Raw genomic sequence first — 19,680 nt, forward strand, 5'->3', positions numbered from 1 at the left:
CAATACTCAGCCAGCGTCTGCCCGATCTCTGGAGACACTCAAAGGCTGACACTTCTTTCATCTCTTTTTGCTCTGTGCCTTTTTTTTTTTTTTTTTTTACATAGTTGTTTAATGCTTGTCTTAACCCCGTAGGGTCAAAGTCGACCCCTTTGTTGAGGTTGCATAGGTTGTGTGTGGCTGACCAAGCTGAGCTGTCAGCCGGGTTATAATGAGATGGAAAATGTAGGCCCAATTCATTATAAGCACACATCTGCAATTGATTTGCGTTCTGTAGTTTTTAAGTGTGCACTGCTGTTGGTTTGCTTGTGTGATTTAATGAACATGGACCTCTCGGTGTCACACTGCAGGGTTAGTCAGCACTGCTGGATCACTCTGTCAGATATAAATAGCAGATTTTCTAGTGATTATTGCCCCCGGGTGTTTAATGGTCTAGATTACAGAAGAGTGTTGCTCCTTCCTTCACTCATCTCAACACTATTGATTTAGTCGTCCAATGCTTAATCGCATTCTACTCTGCCGAGCTAATAACTTCTGATGACGATTCCTTCCTGTTCTATATAAGAATATTTTCAGCCAACACACTTCTTTAAACCTTTTGACTGTATTTGTTCACTTCTGTCTGTAACTCAATTCAAACATACTGCAAACAAAATGCAAGAAGTAAATCATATTTAGGCACATTGCATTGAGGTATGGTTGGCGTCAATGGAGTGTAAAGATTTATTCTGATTTAGAAATAGTGAACTGTGTGTGATTTGAGTCCATTTTAAACTTTGAATACATTTTTGTAGGAATAAATGTCATCCAAAAACTATCAACAAGTCCTCCGATATGCTTTAACAACACTCTTTTTAGGTTGTTAGGCAGTAGTTGGGTAGTAGGAGTGTCTTTTAAAGGGTTAAACTTCATGCACGTAACAACCCCTGCACCATCTAGTGGCCAGTTCCTGTTCTGTACACACTACGTCACACAGAGTAATGTCATGCTTAATACAAGGTCCACTAGTCTGACCCCTCTGTGATGAAGTGGTAACTAAATCAAACTGAAATCAATGTAATAATACTCCTGTGATTGTAACTAGGAGGCACACTCAACAATAATTGGATTCATTGAATGTGCACTTTTAATTTAGATCATGAAAGACAATTTATGGCCGTGACGATAAGAAAAGTTATCCCGAGTGCCACCATCGATGTGGTGCTCGTTAAAGCAGTACAGATGGTGTAATTTAAAGGAGCGACTGGGAGTGTCCTCCTTATTTAGGAAGCAGGGTCAATCACTTTAATTATTTATCAGGGCAGTGTGAGAAAATAATTAATTAGATGCACAGTGTTGAGAGTAGAGTCCTTTTTTCTGAGGTGCCGTGTTAGTTCAGAGGGGATTTCTCTTGCTTCTATTATCAAATGACTGGACTCAGTTAAAACGTTTCAGAAATAAAGAGACGTGGGAGAAAGCTGATACTCAGATTGAAACCCATTTATGCCCAGAGCAGAGTGGTGACATTAGCAGACAGTGAAGGCATGATTGATCGCTTACGTTTGTTGGCTGACCCCATAATGTTTGTATTAAGAGGCAGTTAAACCCTCGGCTGTGGTCAGGAGTCTTGACTTAGCCTGGCCCTCATTCGGTCCGCTGTTGGTTCCACACTGTGTAAAGCCGCCATGGGTCGCAGCGAAGGCCCGGCTCCTCGCACAGCCACCAGGATGGAACAAGCTAATCCTGCCGTTGCTGCTCCTGCTCAGTCAAGATGAACAATTTCACCGTCTTGATCTGAGAGGAGTCGCTTTTTTTTTTTTTTTTTTTTATAAAGAGGATGAGGTCCGTTCAGGGATGCATCCACACCTGCACTCTCCCCGGAGAGGTTTACCAGGTACAGCAGCTGCTTGGTTCATGACGAGTGTTAGAAACTGTGATCAGCCTCATTCTGTCAAACAAGGAGGCTGCTGGGTCCATTTGCTGAACCTTTTCCTCCTGTTTGTGAGAAAGGCTTTGTTGTACAACTGGTTAACCTCAATCTGTCATTTTTAGCGGCTATTTGATTCATCTGGTGTGCGATGCTCCTATAGTGTCGTTCAGAAGGTCAGCCCGGCTTTATTTTGAGTAAATTCTGTGCTTTGACGAGTGAATTCAGAGGAGATCATCTTGCAAAAGCAAACGCAAAGAATTTTGTTCATGTGTTCTTTGTTTGAATGTCAGAGAATCTTGGTTTACCAGAATTTAACATGCAAATAGTTACAGGCTGTCTGCAAGTTAAAGCCTGAATGTTTTGTGCTTCTGAAAACTAGAAAATACACAAGGAAGGATTTTCTTCTCGTCAAGTGGCAATGCATCGAAGTTATTCTGTCTTAAATGTCAATAAACCACGAGTTTCATATTAATTGATTATTATTTACATCCAAATAGTTCAATCATAGTCAAACAAGCTTCATATGTTGTATTAAGAAATTTCATTCACTTCAAAGTGATTGAATCAGTTTCTGTCTATGATTTTTTTTAAATATTTCCGTGTAAAGTCCAAATGTGCACAACAATATGTGACAAGAAATAGAAAAGTAACAAGAATTTAAACTACTTGAATTAAGTCTGGGCTCCTGAAATGCGCATTTCTCAAAAAGTTCAGTGTGAAAGCTTCAAAAAGGAACTTATAATCCCTCCTCCGGTTACCATGGAAACAAATCCTTAAAACAAAGGTTTTTTTGTCTGTAACTGTGTTTTTTTTTCCTCCAGAAGGATCACTGTATTCAAATCCAATTCCTTTATTTACTGGTAATAAACAAAGTGTCCGTCTTTCATTAGACTAAACATTCAGATAAGCTGATAACATTAAAAAAATAAGTCTAAATAATGTTATGGAACATTTGGGACGTGTTATTTTGACATTTCGTTGAAGTAATAAAAACACTCCAAACACACTGGATCCTGTGTCACAAGCCTCCTGTTTTGTTTCCTCTTCGCAGATGACTGAGGGGAAACTATGCCAAGTGCAGTTGCTGGATGACAGGAAGCTGGAGCTGCTGGTTCAGGTACGAATGTTCCTCACGTTAAAGCCGCAATAATCAATATTTTCTTATGACAATGATAATGGCTCCAAGGACTCTGACGTCCGTCTTATTCACGTGTAAGTGAATGCAGCGCTGGTGGAGATAAAGGCTCTCTGCAGTTCCGCTCATCTTAAAGGCGGGTTTCAGCATCTTTCAGTCTCGACGAGAAAACAGCAACTGGTAAAAAAAGTGTCGCAGTTAGCGTCTGAAGAAGCAGATATTTCTCTCTTGAGCTTGTGCAGACTGAAACCAAGTCAGTGAGGCCCGAAGCAATATTTACTGTTGCTCACATGTTTGCTTTAAAAGGTGAGGATGTGTCAGAGGTGTACTTACAGCATGCTTCCACTGCCCTCAAGTGGGGAAAATATGGTTATTTTTATGCCTAATGAGAGGGAAGAGCACCAGTCAGAGGAATAACCAGGTTATCTGTGCTGTGAAAAGTACTGAGAGAACATCATTAAAGTTTTACTCCGGTTGACCTCTTTTGTGGCAGTGGGACTTTCCTCGGGTGGAACGATAGACAATAGATTTATGTATTTCCAATGCTTTTAGGCAGCACAGTTCATGTGATCTCTTTGAATGAGATTAAAAGTCTAAATCCAGAGCTTCCTCCCCACAGCCTAAGCTACTGTCGTACGAACTCCTCGACTTGGTGTCCTCCCACTTCAACCTCAAAGAGAAGGAATTCTTTGGACTCGCATTTTGTGACGACAAGTAAGTTAACGGCTGCGTTTGTTTAGTTTCTACCCTCTTCAGCAGTACGAAGAGTCCCAGATGTGTGTTTGTGTCCCCGTCCAAAAAGCAGCTCTCTGACGGCTCGCTCTGTTTGCTCTCGCAGTGGTCAGTGTAAGTGGTTGCAGATGGACCGCAGAGTCCTCGAACATGACTTCTCCAAGAAGGCCGCGGTCGTTGCCCTCAACTTTCTGGTCAGGTAATGGCTCATAGTGGTTCGCACTGTTGCAACACAGACAAAAAAAAATCCCTGGTTTGTGTCCAGAGGTTTTCTGTTGTGGAGGTTGCATGTTGCACCTGTGTGTGTGTGATTGTCTATCTCTGGACTGGGGACTGTTGTGTAAAGAGCAGACAGCCCAGCAGGGAGCGCTACTTTGTTGACATCAAGTTTTGCACTTAAGTTCCCAGCAAGTTTCTGTTAAGTTTTATCTAACTTTCTAAGATTAATACTGTATATGATTGTCCCGTATGTTTCCTTTCATTTGACTATATTTACCTAACAATTACCATGTCTTTGTTTTTACCCTTAACAGGTTTTATGTAGAAAACATAACACAGCTAAAGGACATCATAACAGTAGAGCTGTTCTACCTGAATGCAAAATCTGCTGTGTACAATGTGAGTACCTCTTTTTACCCATTTTTTTCAGGTTTGAAACAATGAAAAATGACCCCGTGGTTGTTGTTGTTTCTTTTCTTCTTCTTCTTCTTAGCAGCTCCCTGATAATTCACTGACCCTCAGCTTTAGTAGACAGTGGCTGCAGGGCATAGTTTTCTTACTCTACTCGCTAGAATGTAAAGCAGCCAGTGTGAAGAAGTAGAACAATGGTGTGCTCATTTTGAGAATAGGCAGAGGTTACAAAGTAATAGGGCGGCAGGAGAAAATTTTGTGTTTTGGATCTGGAGAGTTTTATCCTTGTGCAGCACATTATTTTCTGCATCCTATTTATCTTGTTTATCCATTATGTTTCTCAGGGGATTATCGAGGTGGAAAGCGAGAACGTCTTCAAATTAGCTGCAAATGCTTTGCAGGTTAGTGCTTTTAATAGATACATGAAATAAGTGGTGCATCTAATACCAGTCAACTAATCAGATTTTGTTTTTCTTTTTTTTCTTTGTGTCTTCAGGAAGCTAAAGGAGACTACGCGAGGTAAGAGCACATTATGGGCCTAGTAAGAAGTATTTAACAGCTGCAGGATGAGTTAATAGTGAGCTTTTAGCGAAGACATTCAATAGGTCACTTGTTCCTTCAGTGCAGACAACAAAAATCAATGGCGGAGTTATGTGAGGCTCACCACAGAGTGCTGAGAAGCTCGCACCAGACGGCTAATGAATCTCACAGTGCCGATAGAGGCCCTGTATGGCCGAGCAGAGGCACCTTCACCACGCAGCCATTCGCTGTGTTTAACAGAGCTGCCGTTTGATTTGATATTTGATTGTGTTCACTGGAGATACTGCAGGTCTTTATGCAGGCTGCCACCTGGCTTTGGCCAGCTGCTGAAGTATATATAGACATCTTTGTTCTTTTCAGTGAGTTTTTGGTCGTGGTTTAGAGCTAAGTTACCAGTGAGGACACAGTGGTGGTATTCTTCGTAAATTATCTGGGATTTTGGTGCAGACATAAGGAACATGAAGTAGTTTCAGATCAATTAGAGGGGACAGTTCAACTGTGTCATAGTCTTATGAGTTTGAGTTTTTACTTATAAACGTTTATTTTATTAGTAACATGATCAAACTAATTATTGATATTGTGAGGAAAATACGTTAATACAACCTAAATGTACATACGCTAATGAATCTAATGTATCAAATGTGAAATTAATTTATTTCAGTCAATAGTGCTTTCTATTATAGTATGTATATACAACTATAAGTCCAATATTCCTGGTACACAAATGTATTGAGCATTTTGTAATGCTGAAGCAGATAATATGAACTTCTTTGCATTCAATCTATCATATATGATAAACAGGTTTTTAATGAAAACACAAGAAACATAGAAATTATTGTTAGATTTGTTGTACAATGATTGATTGAAACCAACAAAGCTGAAACAGGGTTTAAGGTGAAAAATCTGGACGGAGCCTTACATTTGCAAACATATTAAACTTCAATCTTATGTCTGGACCCACGTGCTTATTTCTTTCCCGGAAGCCATAAATATATTGAACTTGTGCACTCTGTACATGTACTAACTTGAGACAAATATTCTCTTGTGATTATTTGGAACAACACTCTGGATGATATAATATAGTCTATGTCATGTCTCAGAGATTTATATGAGGATTTCAATTTCTGTGGCCTAAATCACCTCTTTCTATATTGTACTGGGTCATATGTTTGTTGGTTTTTTTTTGCTTTGTTTTTAAAAAATCTATAAAATTGGAGACAACTGTGCTTGAATAAAAATCGGATTATTTGTTTTATTTCTCGCTGTCTAACACGTTCCTAAGAAATCCCTGGAACGTATAAGCATGAACAAGTCAATTTCTATAAGTGTATTAACTATTTTCCCTATGTGTTTCAGTGATGAAAACACTCGAGCTGATTTGAAGAAACTGCCGACTCTTCCCACCAAAGTACTGAAGGAGCACCCATCTCTTGCATACTGGTATGATAGGACTTTTTTTTTTAATGGTGAAAACTGCACACATTCTATTTTCCAATCTGTTACAATAAAGCAAGACATCAGCAATAATAATGAACCATAAACAAACAAAAGTGGCGGTCAGAGGTATTGAAGGAGATCATCAAGAATCAGAGATGTCACATACATGAATAGAGACAAGTCGAAGTTCCACAAAACACATTAACCCCAAGCCACTGAATAATGCTAATTTTTTATGCTTTTTTGGGGGTGAAAAATCATGTGAAACTTTGAAAATTTCCATAGCAATAAGCTAGCTAGCTTCCACTGATCTCTCGATCATTGGTGCCACCTGCTGCTCACTTTGAGCAGTGCTGCACTATGACGTCTCCTCTTACTTATCACATAATATGAGTCTGACTGGGACCCTCTGGGGTCCTGTGGTGGCCCTTGGCCCATATGTTTGACACCTCTGGAACACCTTCCATGTGACAGATTACAAGAAAAAACAAGAAAAGAACAATATAGATGTTTCCTTTGACCACAAATTATTTGTTCAAATCAATAAGTATGTCATTTTTATATGTAATTTTCACCAATTGAATTTATGTCCCCTGTCTCTTTTATGCAACACCACAGTGAGGATCGTGTAATTGAATATTACAAGCAGATGAAAGGCGTATCCCGAGGACAGGCCATCGTGCAGTAAGTATTGAATCACAACACGCACTTTGCCGCAATTTGTTCGACACCAGCAAGCAGCCAATGAATGTTATTAAGCTTTGAGTTCATTAATCTTCCTCTCACCTCCATTAGCCCTCCCTTATCCCTTTTTTCCTCTCTGGCACGCCTCTTCTCATCATCTGATAGAAATCAATAGCTCCTCTTCAGTTGCAGTGAGATCACCCTGGTCCGCTGGCCAGAGAGGAAAATCCCCCTTGAGCGTTTTTCACATTGCAATAACGAACCACAAGCAGACGGTAAATAGCAGCTGGAGGTTTTTAATAAAACTTTTCGTTTCAGGTATTTGACGTTGGTGGAGTCACTGCCGACGTACGGCGTGCATTATTTTGAAGTGAAGGTACACCGTCCTGTGTTATTAGTGAGAAATGACTGGGTTTTTTTTTTCCAGCTGGAATGACGTCAGCCACATAAAGGTGTGTTGTTGCTTCACAGGATAAACAAGGGATACCGTGGTGGCTTGGAATCAGCTATAAGGGCATCGGCCAGTACGACCTGCAGGACAAATTAAAACCTCGAAAGGTAAATTCTCCCCGCAGCACAGCCTCTAAAATGGCCGCTGATGTTGACATGATAGCCAAGAGGCAACTGCTGCTGAACAGTGTGGTGATTCACCCGATTCATGCATTATCTATTTCACTCCAGCAAAGGCTGCACTTTAGCTGCAGCAGACGAGGCCGGGCTTAAAATCTCAAAGTCTTTGTTTAGTGAAGTCTGTCACTTCACTTTATGAAAGATTGAGAGGATTATATAAACCTGGGTTTATATAATCCTCATTGCATATGTGTCTTAACATATGTCACTGAGGAGCCGCAGGCTATATCAGTCTCCCATCGGGGTTCTTTGTGGCCTGGGGGCTATTTTTTATTTATTTTTTTAACTCTGTAGTGTTCACTGCATTTTGAGGTAAAACACTTCACATGGATGCACACCGATGGATTAAACACACAGCTAGGTATATTTATGACATTATTGAGCATAATCCTTTTATGTCTCTGTGGTAAAAGTGCGTTATCACAATTCTGACCCTGGGTTGACAATACAGGAGGAAAGTTGTTTTTCACTCACATCGCCAGTATCAACATACTTTCCCTGTTTTTTTTATTTTTTTATTTTTTGGTCTTGTTTTCGTTGAGGAGCGAACTGGGTAAACGCCCTACATGTGAACACGATAGCACAAGACAACAGACTGCTGCTGCAGGACACAGTGTGGTGATTCAGCCAATTTATTCCATGCATAATCTATTTCATTCCAGCACTCCAGCTGCAGCACACGACGCCAGACTTGAAATACCAGAGAAAATTTTCAGTTCAAAGAAGTATGTCAGATGACTTTTTTAAGGTTCGCCATGAGGATATAAATCTAACATATGTAGCTGAAGGGCTGCAGACTTTATGTCTCTTATGGTTTCACTGGTGAAAGGAGGAGGGAGGTTGCACCAATTATAACAAATATCAGTTATAATTACTTTGCAATTAAGGTGAATTTCTAAGATAAATAAAAACACATGTATGTTTCAGTTCATTTAATGAAATTAGTTACCATATTTTTCTTATATCTTTGAGGTAGAAATGGGTTCTCATACTCATGCCCCCTGGTCGTGAGGATAAGAGTTGCCCATCCTTAATTTCAACTGTATGAACCTGCATTTCCTGTTCTATTGAGATTTAGTAAATTGAGGAGTCACTCATGTGAGTGATCTGTCAGGTATGTTCTCCACTATGGTACTTCGACTTGGACTCGTGTGGCAACGTGCAGACAAGCGGCAGCCCTATTATGAAAAAGGTGAAAGTTTGCAAAATTTGCATCAATTTATTTAGCACTGCCTCACAGGCAAAGCCTGATAATCACACACAAATGGTGCAATCCATCTCTGCTCGCTGCTTTCCAAAGTTGTGCAAGCCGCCAGCTGCCTGTTATGTCCTGGATAGGAAAAGAGGGAGTGAACTGGTGATGTCAAAGGGAGAAAAAAAGGGGGCTGGATCTGGGCATTATCGTGCATATTCTGGGAATACCTGAGGAGACAAGTCGGGAGCTGACCGGAGACGGAACAAAGTATGTGTTTGTCTTGACAGCAAAAGAAGTGAGGACTTAAAAACTTAACAACAAGTGGTTTGAACATCCACGGTGCTGGTAAGACTGGATAATGTGCTTCTTTGTCGGGTCGTCAGTTATTTTTCTATCTTTGTCTCTTTAAGTACTTACCCTGTGCCAAATATTGTGTATCCTTCATTGACTAACTTGTTTGCTCAGCTAAAAAAATAGATCGATAGTTATAATTGTTTCTTTTCTGGAGGAGTAAATGTATGTTTATCTCCTCATGCATGTGAAGAATGTGACGCTCCCTGAAGCGTCCACATGTATTACATCTGTTTAAGTTTGTGCCTCATCCTGTGTTCGTGCAGTGAGTCAGGGATCCAAACAGACTTCGGTATTGATGTTAACACTACAATGAGTTGTTCCATCGTGGTGTTCGTCTCCCTGCAACACCTGCATTATTGCAGACTTGGCATGCAGGGCAGCCCAGACAGTAATGACAGTTCATGTTACAGTCTGGCTCTTTAATGAGTGTGAGTGAGGCGGGCCAGCCAAAACACCTGTGCCACCAACTTTTTCTGTTGTTTTTTTTTTTTTTTTGTTCTCACGTGTGATGCTCACACTCAAGAGTTTTCTTGATGATTTTACGGGTGATGATGCGACTCTTCACCAGGTGTGAGGAAAACAAAGGGATGGGTTCTAAAGCTCTCAATTTAAGCATTATCCACTCGTTCATGCTGCTGATTGAGACTATGGAAATTATACAGCACATTCCTCTAATCAGAAATGTGTTTTTGCCTAATTTTTTTCCCCACCAGCTTTACCAGTGGAAGCAACTGGAAAACTTGTACTTCAGAGAGAAGAAATTTGCTGTTGAAGTTAATGATCCACATCGGTGAGCAGCTATTACCGTGTAACACATTCTTAAAATGGACAGTGCACTGGACGATTTTATATTTATCTACCAAAACGTTTATCGTCACTGTGACAACAAACACTCAGTTTCTCTGTGATGTGTGTCCAGGAGAGCAGTGACCAAACGCACATTTGGGCAGACGGGCCTTCTCATCCACACGTGGTATGCCAGCCACTCTCTGATCAAGACGATCTGGGTCATGGCTATCAGCCAGCACCAGTTCTACTTGGACAGAAAGCAAAGCAAGGTAAGTGTCAGTGACGAGTCCATGTCTGTTTCTTTTCTTCTTTTTTAGGGGGAAAATACAATGCCCAATAAAAAAAAAATTTTCCCACTAATTTTTAACACAATCTACTGCCTTATGTTTGCCAGACTAAAACAGGAACAGCAAAAAGTGTGGAGGAAATAGCCATGGATCTCACAGAGCATGGAGGAGCCAAGATAAACCGACTGGGAGACGTAGTCCTAAAGAATAACCTGATAACGGCCAGCAACGGGAGCCTGGTGTCTACAGGTTGGTTGTAACGTCTTCATCCATCCTATGTTATCCATTGTTGAGCAAAAAGCAGGGTACACTGCACATGTTGCAAGACAAATGTAGATACTCAATCAATGTTATTCACCTTTTTTCTTCAAAGTCCAAATAAAGCCCCATTTAGTCTTAGTTAGTTGGTTAGTAGAATCATAGCATAATTTAAAACTACTGACCGAAAATGTAATGTTATTTTATAGCTTGTGTGTGTGTAGTGTCTGAAATGTGGCAAGTGGGTGTACAAAATGATGCTTCTCGGATTTTGGTATTTGGTGATTCATTTGGTTTGGTGCTGGAGTTGTCTTTGCGATGTGTAAAAAATGGCTTCAATTCGTGTCTCTTGTTGATGTGTGGCAGCACTACATTTTTACACAGTTCGTGCATTGTTTCACGCTGTCCTCCAGTTGTACGACCGTTGTTTTTAAAGGGTAAAGAAAGTGTGAAGTTGAAATGCTCTTAGCAACAACGATTCTCTCCAGACGGTTGAGAAAAGACTGTCACTCAGCAGGCTGCTCAATTTCTGCAGACTTCAGGCTGCATGATCTCACAAATCGTCCTTGCAATTAGCATTTCAGTTTCAGATGTGAGTGTTGTATCATGTCTGCAAATATCAGTAAAATAGCACAATCTCATTTTGGACAAACTAGAAATAGCAGTTTTTTAAGTCAAATTACAGTCAGAGTGTTGTCCATAATCCTTACTCTTTCCAGTGTCATGCCACAGGCCGGACAGGACCTTGTGTTGGGAAGCACATGCCCACATGTTCAGTTCAAATTAAATATCCATTTTGAACCTTTTATACCAGAAAGAAACTCTACTTCACTCCATTTTAATGCTAAAATACCCTGTGGAATACAGAAGAAAATGAAGAATCATTAAAAAAAAATAAAAATACAACAATGATATGTATTTAAGGACACATTTTTTTCCAACATTGAGTAAAAACACAGAGCTGTTATAGAAAATAATGACAGACCATGATCTAAGCATACCTACAGTTATTTCCACAAAACGTCATCACATAATTTGTATTTGTAAAGACATGACATGTTTTTCTGTGTTTGCAGGTTCCGCAGACTCTGAAATGAGCGAAGAGCAGAAGAAGGAAAAACTGTCTGAGCTGAGAAAAAAAGAGCAGGAGATTCAAGATATTTTGGCCAAGAAAACAAAGGAGCTGAAGAAGATTTGCCTGAGAGAGGCGGTGAGAAATCGTCTTCTGCTACTGATATTCTGCGTTTCTGCTGCACGGTGCAAAAAAAGAAAAAGAAAAAGAAAACAAAAAGGCAAATCTGAACAGCTCTGTTCAGGCTGCTGAAAACTCCTGATTAAAGCATATTGCTTTGCGGCAGGTGGCTTGTTTTCTGCTGGTACATTCAGTTCATCGCAGTGTCTCCTGTAATGGTTGACTCTGTGCTTTCAGGAGCTCACTGGCAAGCTGCCAAAAGAGTATCCCCTCTCGTCAGGCGAGAGACCACCGCAGGTCAGACGGAGAGTTGGCACCACGTTCAAGTTGGACGACCTTTTCCCCTACAACGAGGTGCGTATTTAACAGGCGCACTTTATTCAAACGCAGTGGGAACATGTCCGTTCAGTTCACCGTGGTCGCTTCAGCCACGTTTCCAAAAAGGTTGAGATGATGTGGGGAAAAAATGCTATTATATGCAAATCTCACAAATCCACATTTTGTTCAGTGAAAAAAAACATCCAATGTTGAAAGTAAAACATTTATCAGATTTAACTCATTTTGAATTTCTTAGTCTTGCATCTGCAAAAGAAAACTGATTAATTATTTATTTATTAATTTTTAAACAGCTGCATTTTTATTCATTCACATAGTTCGTGTCATTACAAACTTTTGGTGGATTGCGTTAAGGCTTAACCATTTATAGGGCACTAATTTAATTATTTATAAAAATCTTTATTGTACCTGGTTTTTGTAAAATATTTTGAAACTTGTTTGAGTTTAATGGCTTTGAAAAATAAGGAAATAATAACATACTCATTTGTAATTTGTATGTAACAAATATTTAATTAAAATCCCACATATTTCATGTCTTAAATTCAAAAAAAAAATGTCTCGACATGAGAAAAAAAAAACAACTGTCAAAAAAAATACAATTTTTTATGTAATTATTGAATTGTAACAAATACGAAAGATAACATAGACAAAATGTATGAATTGGTTAGTGTGTGAAACTCTTATATCGTAGTAATAAGGCTACAAGCTGGAGTCCTTTATTTGCGGAATCGCTGAAAACTAGTAGTGATTTTTGTGTGGATGTTGCATCTGCTTGTGATTGTCGCAGGATCCCTTCCTGAGAAACCTGGAGAGCAGATTTGCCCTCCAGCAAAAGATTGTGGAGGCGGCCAAGAAGCTGGCAAACGAGTCGGAGCTGTGCAAGACAGTGAAGAAGAAGAGGAGGAGAAACTGTCTGGACGCGATGCACCGACTCCAGCAGATCGAGGACGAGATGAACCAGTACCGGATCAAGAAGGGGAAGAAGCCCACGCAGCGGGCCTCCGTGATCATCGCAGGTGTGGCGCAGTTTGAACTTGTTGTATGTTATTGCATTAATCACTTGCCGGTAAACATGGAGTTTTATTCCCTGTCTCTCCGCAGATGAACTCATTCGTTCAGACTGTAGCTCTCTGTCTAGTCTCCCCCTGGATGACGGTGAGTCAGACGACACACATTCTGCAGAAATCTTTTGGCCTGCTCGAGCTCCGACGACGAATACTTTAACCCGTTAAAACCTGGGGCGATGTTCGGGTTCATTGGTTTAAGGTTGTTTGCAACATCTCAGTGCCTCCCCTCCCCTTTGAGCTGGATGCGACATGACTTCACCTTTTTTTTCGGAAATACGTTTTGAGAACACAGTCATGAGCTTTAATTCTTTACTGGGAACTCATTGAAACGTGTAGAAACATTTGTTCTTTCCTTTTGTGACGTGTGAGACATTGACAAAATCTACAATTATTTACAATTTAAAAAGCCATATTTCATATTTACATGGACATCAATTATGGCCAGTCAATGGGAATATAATCAAACAGCATTTATGAGATATTACAAACTCTGTGTTTTTTGTAGTCCCTGATTTACTATGTAAATGTTAGTTTTGAAGAAACGGGAATAACCGGATATGGCCATTCTGTATTCTATATTCTATATTATTATTAGCAATCATTGTCAACTTGGGACAAACTGGAAGAATTGTGAAAGTTGTCAAACCTATTCACATTGCTTCCAGCTCTAACTGGAGGACAACCAAGATGTTTTGTGGGAATTAATTAGGTTAAACCAAAAACAAAAAAACAATGGAGAGAATTTTCTGCCTGTGTTTGCCCTCAGATGACTCAGACAGTGCCAGCCAGAGGCCGCGGTCACGCTCCGTTCAAGGCTCGCCTCAGCTCAGCCCATTACGGTCGCTGGGAACAGATTATGACGGGGCGCCTTCACGAGAAAACCACCACAACAAGAACCACAGCAGGTAGGAAAACGTTCTCTGAAACAAAAGAGTTTATTGTTTGCATGCGGTCTTTTTTTTTTTTTTTTAAGTGTGAAGTCTTGGTACAGTGCAACTTTTATTATTTTGCTTAATTGTTCCTAGAAATTAAAAAAGAAAAAAAATTATTGCATGAGTTGGCATAAGCCACAATATTTGTTGTGTCACGTCTGCTGCCTCATTTTTCTTTCCTCACCATCCTCCTCACTTTTTTTTTTCTTTTTTTTGGGGGGGGGTGATCCTCCTCTCCTATTATCACATCCTTTTAGATTAGCTTTTGATGGCCAGGAGACTTCCCATTACTACCAGAATCCAAGAGAGGTCTCCTCCACCCACAGTAGTCCCTATAAAACCCTTCCCAGACCTCCCAGAGATCCACGCAGCATGCCCCCCACCCCGGTTATGACCCGCAATGCCTACAGCAGCAGCCAGCTCAGGTGTGACCGTCGCTCCCTTGCTTTTCTCTCCTTCTTTCCACTGAAATCCCTGCTTGTCTCCAAACCTTCAACAAATCTCTTGTTTACCTTTCCGTTCATTTGTTCGAACCAGATTTATTTCCCCCCAAAAGTGATGATCTTGTATTGAAAGCTGTGTCCTTGTCTAGGTCGGAGGGGTCTGCCCATTGCTTCAGGCATCGCAGTGGAAGTCTGGAGTCTCAGCCCCGGCTGAGGAAGGAGACCGACTCCGACAAGCCGGTCTTTATCTTGTCGCCGGCGCATCGCAGCAACAGCACAGAGGTGCTGGAGGATTGCTCCTCCTACACCAGCCAGTCCAGTCTGGACTACTGCGGCGCGGCCAACTCCCACTACAGCACGCTGGACTCCCGTACCTCGACCATGCACCGTCTCCACAGGAAGGTGGAAGTGTACGGTAACACCGGGAGCATGCCCAACCTGGTCCAGCACCACTCCGGTTGTAACTACTCGTGCGAGAGCTCTTCCCACTATGCACCCAGTGCCTACTATGTTGCCGGCTACCCCTGCCCGGACATGGAGCCTTACAATAACGGTGCCTACGTGTATGAGAACGAAGTGGAAGGCCACTACAATGTCAACCCGTCCTACCAAATGAACGGATACCACGGACACGACAGGTTCAGGCATTACAGTAGTGACGGGGCGGACAGTCTTTCTCAGAATCCGTACGCGACGGTGAGGCCACCGCGGAATCGAGAGGGGCCGAGGAACGAGCTGCTGGCCAAAAACATGCAAAAGGCCCTGGTGGCAGAGCACCTGAGGGGCTGGTACCACCGCAGCAGAGGCCACAGGGACGGAGGGAGGGGACTGCTGGCCGGATACGATTTTGACAGCGGCTCTCAGATCAGCCTGGGATACCAAACCATGCCGGCGGGCTTCAGCCACTCCAGTCGAACCACCTCTTTCTCGTCAGGTGGGACGATGATGTTTCTTGAAGGATGACAATGTAAAATTTGGTTAGAATGTTGATCCTGCTTTCATCATCAGTGAAGCCAATAAATAATTCTGCTCAGTTCCTGGCAAACGCGGAGAGACATTTAACAGTGGCATTTACATCTACAGTCAATTTAGAGTCATGTAGGGAATTCATTTGCATATGTTTGGACTGCGTGAAGGAACTGGTGAGAACACACACAAGTATACAGGGGGACCATCAAATTCATAGAGGAGACCCCGCAAAGTCAGGCCTCAAGACAAATTACATTTAGTGGGATTATATTTTGGTGTGTAAATAACAATGTGAACAAATATCACTAAAATACTTTTTTTTTTTTATTCTTAAAATTCTGGTGGCATTTTGTTGTATACATTCATCGTCGGAAATTCTGTCAAAGCAAGTAAAATAATTTCAGAACAGATTCTATTTAAATGTTGGTGCCACAGTGGTGAATTTCTGACTTTTTAAATAACTTGTCAAATTAATTAATTGACATTTTTGTATAGAATTACTTTTATAATACTTGAAAAATATAAAACTGCCATACTGGTGGCAATATTAAGTCCATTATAAGAGTTTTTTTTTGTCAGCGTTTGGCCATAAATGATACAGTGTCCATGTAAAGTGTCAATAACAGCTAGGATAATATATTCCCATATCATGTGAGACATGTTTATTTTGCAACAAGTGACGCTATATTGAACTTCACACTGTTTCCAATTACAGCAATGACCACTGAGTTTCACTCCCGCACTAGCTGAGTGTTCTTGCTCTTATCTTGTTTTGCAGTGTCTTCGGCTGAGAGTGCCGGTAACTGGCGCAACCAGCTGGCAGTCGGCCTCGCAGAGTTCGACTCACCTGACGCGTCCCTGTGTCCTCATCCTGGAGCGCCGGCGTCGCTGTACAACCGCAGCCCCACACACCACAGGTAAAGTTGCAGACATCAGATAATCCCCGGTTGCTCATTATTAGGAGAATCCATGTGGATAAACAAACCCTTGTTATCTTGTCTGCTGCTCTGCTTGTGTATTTTATCGAACAAATGCTTTCAACTTTTGACTGTGTGCCCTGGAATTCAGCTCATGGAAAAATTGTACTCACAAGGATCTTCTCTCTGTCTCTCTTCACTCTTTTCATTTTACAATTAACACTCTGGCGGGCAGATCCTCTCCAGAAAACAAAGAGTCTGACACAATGCCTAAAAAATGTGAGTCAGTAGACGTGGTTGGTGCTGAGGCCACTAGTTCAGACGAACCAACAGACAACCATGCTAGCACTTAAAGGGTGAGACCGAACACGGCGGGGTGCTTCGTGTTGTGTTGCCACTCATCTCCATCTCGACACCCCCATTCCTCCATCTGTGTGCAGCTCAGTTTTACTCAAATCATCCGTCTGTTCTCACCGTTATTTCCTGATTTATAAATTTTTTTCCTTTCAGCAGATAGTGTTTTTGAGTTTTCTCACAAATGTTGTGTCTTGTCATCAAAAGACCGATCACACACTTTGCATACAAAAACAAGACTTGGGGAGTTCGATCAGACGTACCGAGAGTAAAAGGCCCAATGCCAGGGACTATAACTGGATGCAGAGATGTTGCAAGGTTTAACACGTCAGCATGCTACCACATGCACGGTTTCAGTGTGATACAATGTCATGCTGCACCTTGTTCACTGTTATGTAATCACACTGGATGATTAGAACCAGTCTCACAGTACAGGTAAGGCTTGAAGGGATGTTGTTAGATGTTTCGTCATGCTCGAAAGTATTGCGAAAATTAAAACTGTGAACGGATCAAACATTTTCCAATTTATCGCGATAGGTGCAGATTTCATGATGTTTACCATCACTTTATTTTATTCATAACCCAAAAGTTTTCACATGCAAAGACATACAAAATGAATGGTAATTTTGGATGTCCAAAAAGGAATATGCTGACATGAAAGACTTATTTAATATTCTTCTTATCAATACTCTTAACTTCAACACTAATTCTGCATCTTAAAGTTTTCCTTCATTTAATTCCGTCACATTTCTTTATTGTATGTTAATTGTCACTTTACATGATGCAGAGTAGGACCATATGAATAATAGATTTGTGGAAACATGATAATTAGCATTATTTGTTAATCCCATAGATCTTTTGTGAAGTTGTATTATTGAATCTATATTGATTTTTCATACATTGCCCATAGTTCTTCACATAGCCAGACATATACGGTGCTATAAGTGAAAAATAAAAGCTATACATGTATTTCCTACTCTACTGATCTCTAGTTTTATAACCAGCAACAGATTTTGTTAATGATACTCTATATGTAGCTACGATCCCTATTTAAAAAGTTTCATGTAATCTTGTATTTTAATATGAATCACATTTTTTGGGACTAAAATATTGAATCCTGGTCCTGGAGGTTCAGTTTCCAGTATTTTAGTTCTGACTAGTCATCAGAAGGCTGATAATGAGTCACAGATTGAAAATAGGTGTGTAGTAGGCAATGGCACTCAAAGACCGGGATTTGACTGAACTGACATATGCTGACCTTCAGGGAAGTCAAAAGATGCCAGATGAGGGCTGCATCCTGGGGAATTTGGAAGTATCATATAACGAAAAATGCAGTGTGTTTAGTTTTACACTATGTGAATTAAGCTTGAATGGAATTAAAGTCTCCACGTGGTCTTTTCTTATTGGTCGAAACCCAAAAACCAAAAGCCTCATCTGTGCTGAAAAACCGCCGTCATAATCTTCTGAGGTAATCTGGCAGACTGCAGCAATGTCTCGTTCCCCGTGACTTCAATTCAGACAAAGCCTCATCCTTCAGCATTCCACGTGTAAACCTCCTCCAACGTGCAAGTGTGAAAGTGTTGGGAATCCACTTAACACAGTCTTGAACTGCAAAAGTCACGTACCACGCTGTTTTTGGTTTTATTCCATTGCCATCTGTCGGTTTCATCTCAGGTCTTTTTTGTCACTTTTCTCCTCGACCGACTGACCCGCTGTCGACTTGACTTCACCGTTGTGTCTTTGCTTGTGCAGATTTCTTCATGACAGAAGCTACATGAGCATCCGCTGAAGAGGACCAAACCAAACATGGGCACAAGCTGAAGCCACGGCCAGCAGCACATGAAGGGAATGAAGCTGAAACACAGGCTGTACATAGAGGTTTTTCACCCGGTCGCTTGCGACATTCTGTCCTGTCGGGTTTCTGCAGAGAGGCGGTGTGCTGCCCTTGTGGTAAAGTACTCTCCGAACATAGTGATGACACTCCTGAATGACTTTCCCATGTGCCTTGGATTGGATGAATTGTACAGGCAGATGAGAATGTGTCATGAAACTTTGAGATGTTGCACAACCACCCTGGATTCAACTGTTATTGTCGATTAAAGATTTAAAAAAAAAAAGAAGAAGAAGAAGAAGAAAAAGAAGAAGCAACGAGTTTTTACTGAATCCAACTCGATGTATTTTAACAGGAATAGCTACTGCCTTATTGAAAACAGTAGGGCATAGAGTCAAATCGAGCACCATTTTCATCTCCCATAAATTAAAATAGTCTTAATTAATTACATCCAAACAGAAAGCAAGGCTTTAACATTTCCACAGATGGTGAGAGCTGTTTTGAGCATTAGAACGAGCTGTGTTTTTGATGAACTTTCATTTCTTCATTCCCTTAAACTTTGAAACAGAATGTAATATGTCAATATTGTTTATAGAACCATTTGTCTTTATTGGTGCAGTAATGTGTTTTACAATGCATGATGAGAAAACTGAATTTTTGATAAAAAGGAAGAAAAAAGTCAGTCTTTTTTTTAAATATTAACAGAAAACCACTGCCATAAAATAAACATATCCATGCTTTGTTTTTCTTTGTCTTTCCCACATATTTGTACAGTCAGTGTGTAGTTATATGTTGTTAGATATTGTCATAAAATATTTTCCATTGGGAATCAGGTGGTAAATAAACATATGTGTGACACACACTTGGCCTTTGTCAGTTTCTTTGTTATAAATATCTAAAACAGCATTTTCAGATTTTGTAAGTCAGAAAATGACTCCAAATGAAACCTTCATGGCGTGCAGAATGTCTACCTCTATTAGTACAATCAATTATTCTTGACTGACTAAAAAAATGCAATGATTCATTAAACAAAATGCAGGGTTTTGTCTTACTTCTTTTCCG

The 19,680-nt window shown here is 40.6% G+C and overlaps 1 protein-coding gene across 1 annotated transcript; it reads left to right on the forward strand.

The window, feature by feature from the left end:
* Nucleotides 1-1,861: 1,861 nt before the first annotated feature.
* On the forward strand, nt 1,862-19,481 carry frmd4bb (FERM domain containing 4Bb). Its single transcript, XM_080496151.1, has 23 exons — nt 1,862-1,870; nt 2,958-3,023; nt 3,661-3,755; nt 3,880-3,972; nt 4,307-4,391; nt 4,748-4,804; nt 4,900-4,922; nt 6,300-6,383; nt 6,999-7,064; nt 7,383-7,440; nt 7,536-7,622; nt 9,957-10,033; nt 10,166-10,301; nt 10,427-10,568; nt 11,654-11,787; nt 12,007-12,123; nt 12,893-13,121; nt 13,207-13,260; nt 13,939-14,077; nt 14,362-14,529; nt 14,697-15,481; nt 16,295-16,433; nt 18,540-19,481. The coding sequence occupies exons 2-23, from the start codon at nt 2,958-2,960 to the stop codon at nt 18,574-18,576; spliced, it is 2,871 nt and encodes a 956-aa protein (XP_080352277.1). The 5' UTR covers nt 1,862-1,870; the 3' UTR covers nt 18,577-19,481.
* Nucleotides 19,482-19,680: the final 199 nt, after the last annotated feature.

This window comes from Blennius ocellaris (assembly GCF_963422515.1).
Source record: "Blennius ocellaris genome assembly, chromosome: 5".
Lineage (NCBI taxonomy): Eukaryota > Metazoa > Chordata > Actinopteri > Blenniiformes > Blenniidae > Blennius > Blennius ocellaris.

Bases quoted from the DNA above. Each gene is read 5' to 3' on its own strand.
- frmd4bb (XM_080496151.1), top strand. From the start codon at position 2,958: ATGACTGAGGGGAAACTATGCCAAGTGCAGTTGCTGGATGACAGGAAG. The intron at 10,569-11,653 runs GTTGGTTGTAAC...CTGTGTTTGCAG, and splicing joins CGGGAGCCTGGTGTCTACAG to GTTCCGCAGACTCTGAAATG. The intron at 11,788-12,006 runs GTGAGAAATCGT...CTGTGCTTTCAG, and splicing joins AGATTTGCCTGAGAGAGGCG to GAGCTCACTGGCAAGCTGCC.